This window comes from Cibotium barometz, chromosome 38, assembly GCF_041138505.1.
Source record: "Cibotium barometz isolate CiBa-2024 chromosome 38, ASM4113850v1, whole genome shotgun sequence".
Lineage (NCBI taxonomy): Eukaryota > Viridiplantae > Streptophyta > Polypodiopsida > Cyatheales > Cibotiaceae > Cibotium > Cibotium barometz.
In genome coordinates, this window is record NC_141083.1 from 22697273 (window position 1) to 22704324 (window position 7052).

The 7052-nt window shown below is 39.7% G+C and overlaps 1 protein-coding gene across 1 annotated transcript; it reads left to right on the forward strand.

The window, feature by feature from the left end:
- Positions 1-231: 231 nt before the first annotated feature.
- On the forward strand, positions 232-6639 carry LOC147616492 (putative linoleate 9S-lipoxygenase 5). Its single transcript, XM_086777567.1, has 9 exons — positions 232-932; positions 1110-1417; positions 1611-1854; positions 2431-2787; positions 4095-4180; positions 4260-4367; positions 4582-4889; positions 5008-5271; positions 5716-6639. Exons 1-9 carry the CDS (start codon positions 524-526, stop codon positions 6473-6475), a joined length of 2844 nt encoding a protein of 947 aa, XP_086633693.1. The 5' UTR covers positions 232-523; the 3' UTR covers positions 6476-6639.
- The last annotated feature ends 413 nt before the right edge of the window (positions 6640-7052 follow it).

Genomic DNA, 7052 nt, shown 5'->3' on the forward strand with positions numbered 1-7052 from the left:
AACGTAAATCACACACCCATGTCTCATGCATCTTGGAAAAAAATACCGTGACAAAAATTTGTTGTTACTATAGATTTACAAAACCGGTGAGAAGACTAATAAGTATTATCATTACTATTTAGAGTTAACAACAATTATGATTGTTGTTAAGTCTAATTCGTACACTTAACACAAGCACGTTTTTCCAACCTTAGCTTGACAATTTCTCACTTCAAGCGGGCCCACTCACTTGAAAGATGACTTCTTCTCACTCCTACGAACGCGCTATTCGTACGTCTAATTTTGGAAGCGTCGATTGCTGGGGAGTTGAACTAGGGTGGATCATGGCCTTTATAAGAAGAGCTAGAGAGTGAGATAGAGTTGAAACGTTTTAGAGACTGTGAGAGAGAGGAAGAGAGGTTTTAGAGACTGTGTGTGTATTGTGAGTGTGTGACAGAGAGAGTGTCTGTGTGTGGGGGAGAGAGAGAGAGATATATATCAGGCTTTAGAGAAGGTGGAAGAGAGTTGATAGACAGTTTTCACAATGTTGCACTCTAGTGTACATTTCGCTCCATCTGATAAACCTAATTCTGTTGAATCAACAAGAATTCCTATTAATCAGCACACCTCTAAACTTAGCTCAATTAGGAATATAATTAAAACGAACGACGGGTCTCCACATTCATCTTCGATTTCTAGCTGCCCACCACCTGCATCTGCAAGATCGAAACGGCCTCGTGTGAATATCATCGGAAAGAGCTTAGGAAAGCTTTTCAGTGATTTTACTGGTGGTAATGACGAGGATGGTAAGGTGGAGGTAAAGGCCACTGTTTTCTTGCAAAGGAAGAATGTGTTTGATCTCAACGATCAAATTGCACGCGTGGGTGACGTCGTCGCGGATGTAGCAGGCGAGAATGTGGAGTTGCAGCTTGTCAGTGTGGAAATTGATGAAGGTAATCACTGGTCAGGAGCAATAATTAGCTTGTGATTAATTATCATGAGGGGATTTATAGTGTAATTATGGTTGTCATGCTTTGATGGAGATATTGTGATTAATAGCAGAGGATGCGTGAAGATATTGTTAATATATTGACAGTATAACTGTTCTGGTGGTGTGGGCGAATATGCAGAGACTAGGCGCGGGAAGAGGAGTGACGTAGGAACACTGGAGGGGTGGCTGCCGAAGCCCAACAGCGTGGCGGCTGATGAAGGGGAATTTTACAGGGTGAGCTTCAAGGTGGGCAGGGACTTCGGCGTCCCGGGCGCCGTCCTAGTGGACAACCACCACCCCAACTGGTTCTTCCTCAACTACATCACGCTCGACATGCCCCCCGCCGCCGCCGCCAACGTGCCTCCGCAGCAGCTCCACTTCCAATGCAACTCCTGGGTTTACAACCGCCGCTATTACGACGGCCCTCGGATCTTCTTCACCAATGAGGTCAGGCCCGATATTAATGCATGGCCGCTATAATCTGTGCTTTATTTTGCAACAATTATAGGTTATTTTTACGTCGTACTGTTTAAGTGGTTTTCATAATTTGGACATCGACGAAATTATACAGTATGTATTCGACGAATGAATGATCTGATGTGTTTCTTTTTCTTCTTCTTCTTTTTGGTCATGAGCAAAGGTATGCCTGCCAAACCAAACTCCAGCGGGGCTGGTGGACCTGCGGTATTCGGAGCTCCAACAGCTACGAGGAGATGGCAAGGGGGAAAGGTTGAGGCCTGACAGGGTTTATGATTACGATGTGTATAATGACCTCGGTAACCCTGACAAGGATGAGGAGCTCTACTCCAGACCCATTCTAGGGGGCTCTAAAGATTACCCCTATCCTAGGAGGTGCAGAACTGGTCGAGCCAGAACCAAGACAGGCAAATTCGCTACGCTTATAACCATCCCAGTACTAATATCACAATTGCCTTGCTTTCATTACTTTCAAGTTTAATCAACAATATATTATGCAAAACAAGCTGCTGAGCACTAATGAGTGCACGTTGTCTTCTTAGTAGAAATAGCAGTATTATCTATAACTAGTGTAATCCTCAAGACGATCATACGATGTTCTTCTACCCAGGTTGTCTACTTCACGAGGATTTGCATTAACACTAGATAATGGTCTCTACTCGATGGATGTTTAGTAAGTCATGAGGGTGAAATCAAGCGGTTGATTAACAAGGCGCTTGATGATGGAGAACATATTATCGCATGCCATCGCGATTAGCATGATGACGATGATTATAAAGGATAAAAGTTGACTTTTTGCATGATGATGGATGGTCATGAAAATTGCAATGAAAATCACCACTGAATCAGGCATGTAGTTATATGATAAGCGGTTGATGATGGAGAACATATTATCGCATGCCATCGCGATTAGCATGATGACGATGATTATAAAGGATAAAAGTTGACTTTGCATGATGATGGATGGTCATGCCATGATGCAGATCCGAGATCGGAGAGGCCAACGGAGCTAGTGGAGTTGGTGTATGTGCCAAGAGATGAGAGATTTGGGCACATCAAGAAGTCAGATTTCTTGGGGTCGTCGATAAAGTCGTTTGCGCATGAGGTATCGCCCACAATAGAGAGGCTCTTCGAAAGGACCCAGGACTTCACTGGCATCCAGGACATCAAGGACCTCTACTCCCATGGTCTAGAGCTCCCTATTGATGACGTCTCCCCCCTCACCGATGAAGAGAAGCTAGCTGAGTTTAAACATCCATTGGAAATCATCCGAGAGCTCACCGACACAGAATCTGGAGACCCCCACATCATCAAGTTTCCTAAACCTCAAATCATCCAAGGTAAGAATTAGCCAACTTTCTCTCTCATAATCTACCTATGACAATAAGTTTTTGCACATCAGTAATCGTCCACCCTTCTCTTTCTTTTGATTTTTTTCATTTTTTTTTGTGCAAATTGATGAGAGGACTCCTGATCTGAGGGCCTACCATCATTAAAGGTAGCCAACAAGGTTTTGCCAAATTCATTAATTATTCTCTTTCTATAGTCTTTACTTCATTTGTAATTTAGTAGCTAGTAGCATTTTCTTTTCCCTCATAATCTGCCAAATCATAAATTATTTTCTTTCTTAAAAAAAAGGAAAAAAGACAGGAGGGATTATATTATAACATATTCGAATACAAAATGCTTTTTACACAGAGAAGCATAACTCTTTAAAACGAATAGATCTTTTAAAAGCTACAAGTTTCAAAATTTTCCCTACTATTCCCTGATGATCCTCATCTCTTCTTTTATTATTTCCCTATAAATTATTCTCTTTCTATAGTCTTTGCTTCATTTGTAATTTAGCAGCTAGCATTGTGCACTTTCCACCTTTACTACCATCCTTCCTTAGTGCACTCTTCCATTGCATAATAGCAATTTGTCTTGCGTGGCATTTGGTTTCTTTTGCGAAAGTATGTACATGCATTGTATCAGTATTTTCCATGGCAATTTTGGGTACTCAACGTGCATGTTGGTTGTTGAAGGGCCTTCAGAGGTACCTTAAAATCAAAAAATATTGATAGAAGATGTTACTAATTTGTTGTGTACGTGTTCAAATGTCCCTGCTATGAAATCATAGAAATCTTGACAGAAGATGTTACTTTGTTGTGTATACCATTGTATTTTTAAGGTTGGACAACAAATTAATGTTTTGTGTGTGTGTGTGTGTGTGTGTGTGTGTGAGACCATACAAAATACTACTAGGACAAAGGGAAGTGTTTATAAATTTTTCAAATGTAGAGGTTTTGAATTGAATTATGACATGTTAAAACTTTTACTTTGGCTTTTTCTCAAAGGTTGACTATGTGTTGCACCATGTTAGTTAGTTTAGGGTGGTCAAAGGTTCATCTTCAGTAAAAAAAATGTCATTACTTTGATGTTATGTCAGTATATATCAAGTTCACAATTTAAGCGCCATTCTTATGCATGGGTTTCGGTTTAACCAACTTGCACTTTTTTCGTCTTTCCAAATGTTTTAGAAAAGGGTGTGAATAAACATATTGGAAGCCTGTGTCTTCTTAATTAATTATCACATGTTGTTTTTATTTTAAAATGTTGCCTCTAGTTACTAATGCAAATTATATTATGTGCAATTTTGAAATAGAAAATGATATTGCATGGTCTGGAGATGATGAATTTGCACGAGAAATGCTGGCTGGCTTAAATCCAATGGTCATTGAGAGAATTACGGTAATTTTTTCGATAAAGAAGTAGAGATCAAGGTTTAATTAAGTGAATTAATGCAATAGCTATTTAATTTGTATTGCAGGAATTTCCAGTTGTGAGCAAGCTCGATCCTAACATTTATGGACCAAGAACTTCCTCTATTATAACACTTCATTTAGAGGGAAATTTAGAGGGTCTCACCGTCCAAGAGGTTCTCGATTTTATTTTATTTTATTTACATCTTCATTCATTTGTCTTTTTTAAAAAATCCCTTGGCTCTAATGTGCCTCAAAGAGAAAATTGGTTTGTGAAAAATGTTTCTTCAACTAATTCTGAAAAAGAATTCCTCGTTCATTTATTTTTTTAGTTACCTTGTAATTTTAGTATAATAAAGCAATTACATTATTTGATCCATCAATGAACAGGCCATCAAACAAAACAGGCTCTACAAGTTGGACTACCATGATGTCTTCTTGCCTTACTTAGAGAAGATCAATGCACTAGATGGAAAGGCTTATGCATCTAGGACTATTCTATTCTTAACAAAACAAGGGACACTCAAATTGGTTGCCATAGAACTAAGCCTACCTCCTAGCTCAATCAAGGAGGGCTTTCAAATGAACAGAGTTTTTATACCACCCACAAATTCAAATGAAAAAGACTTGATGTGGCAGCTTGCTAAGACCCATGTATCTATCAATGATGCAGGTTACCATCAACTAATTAGCCATTGGTAATAATTTCTCCTTTACTCCATTCATGTGTTTACTGTATCAATTAGATCTATTTGTACCCTCACCCATATATCAATAGTTACCATACTCTCTCATTAATTTTGTTACATCTTGCAGGCTTCAAACCCATGCTTCCATAGAGCCTTTCATCATTGCCACTCATAGATGCTTAAGTGCTATGCATCCCCTTCATGTTTTATTGGAGCCACATTTCAAGAACACAATGAACATAAATGCCATTGCAAGGAAGGAACTGATCAACGCTGATGGGGTGATTGAGACAACATTTTTCTCGGGTCGATATTCAATGGAATTGAGCTCTATAGCCTATAAAAGTTGGCATTTTGACGAGCAAAGTTTACCGGCTGATTTGATCAAAAGGTAATTAGTGTAGGATGTGATGGTCTTGGCTTGTGTGTGTTGCATGCATGGCTTTTACAGTGTTTACATTAACATGCATGCACATTAGGAAATATGAAAAAATGCATCTTGTGATCGCATAATGTCATGCCACCATTAATCTTCATGTTATACATGTAAAAGAGACATGATGCTTAAGATGATCAGGACGATACATAGTGATGAGTTCTTCACATGTGCCATCAATGTAAAAGTGACATGGATGCAGATCTTGGCTACTATAATGTTATACATCAGCATGCATACACACACTTTACTGATGCCAATGCAAATATTTACCATCTCACATCAAATGCATGCAAATAAGACATGATGATAATAATACAACAAGTGCCATGGATGTAGCTATCTTTTTATTTTTATGTACTAGATTGCCGCTCGTAACAATTTTCCACCTTTATGTAGGGGAATGGCAGTGATGGATTCAACAGCAAAATATGGACTCAGGCTACTGATAGAAGACTATCCATATGCAGTGGATGGTCTTGAGATATGGTGGGCGATAAAGGAGTGGGTGAAGGATTACATAGAGATTTTCTACAAAGATGGGGCCACAATGGAGGGGGATGAGGAGCTACAGAGGTGGTGGAGGGAGGTGAAGGAAGTAGGGCACGGGGACAAAGGGGAAGGGTGGGTGGATTTAAAAGGTGTAGATGAGCTAGAAGAGGTGGTGACAACGATAATATGGTTGGCATCAGCACACCACGCAGCGGTGAATTTTGGGCAGTATGCATATGCAGGGTTCATGCCCAACAAGCCAACAATGGGCAGGAAGCTCATACCAGAGGAAGCAGACCATCATAGCGAGGACTCAAATCTCCTTCGCTCGAACCCCACGTCTTTCTACTTGCAGGCTGTCTCTTCTCAGTCGCAAGCCATCACAGTTATGGCGGTCTTGGAGATCTTGTCAACCCATGCCTCTGATGAAGAGTACCTTGGCCAGCGCACAGACTCGCCCTTCTGGACCTCCAACCATAGAGTCCTGGAGGCCTTTGAGAAGTTTGCCTCTCGCCTTGCTCAAGTGGAGGCAAACATCTCCTCTCGCAATTCGGATCCTTCCCTGCAAAACCGACGTGGTGCAGTTAACATCCCTTACACACTGCTAGCTCCCTTCTCTTCAGAAGGAATGACAGGCCGTGGCATTCCAAACAGTACCTCAATTTGATTAGTGTAATGTACCCAACAAACGTTTTCTAGCGATATAACCATCAAAGCAAGAACTGTGCACATGCAAAATCAGCCAAATACTGACAAATTTTCTTGCCTTCGTACGCCTTCCCCAAAAATAGGTATTACCCTTCTTAAAATCAAAGTTTAGAGGTTTAATTCGATCCTTTGCCATTAGAAAAAATCTTTATTTTAGTAACGTTTGGCATTGCCTCTTACAATTCTGTTCTCGTAATTTTCATCAATCATATTGCCATGCTGTTTTGGAACATACAACGTGTTTGTTTTGATAATGTTTCCTACCTATCTCTTTCTTCCTTGCATAAGGAGAATATTTAATATATATTAGTCGCTGCCAATAATTACATCTAGCTTTTTTTTTTTGGAGAATATTTAATATATATTAGTCACTGCCAATAATTACATCCAGCTTTCGTTTTACAACTAATGCCAAGACTACATTTTATCGTAATGTCAAAATATGACAGACACTAATCAAAATTAAGAAATACTAATGAAATGCTAAACAAGCTAAGAACTAGAACAAGAGGGATTGAAATGAGCCGAAAAACATA

What these genes read in the sequence shown, in the direction of transcription:
- LOC147616492 (XM_086777567.1), top strand. Translation starts at nt 524, where the DNA reads ATGTTGCACTCTAGTGTACATTTCGCTCCATCTGATAAACCTAATTCT. An exon ending in TGGTCATTGAGAGAATTACG is followed by an intron (nt 4,181 to 4,259) that starts GTAATTTTTTCG and finishes TTTGTATTGCAG; the next exon opens with GAATTTCCAGTTGTGAGCAA. An exon ending in AGGGTCTCACCGTCCAAGAG is followed by an intron (nt 4,368 to 4,581) that starts GTTCTCGATTTT and finishes ATCAATGAACAG; the next exon opens with GCCATCAAACAAAACAGGCT.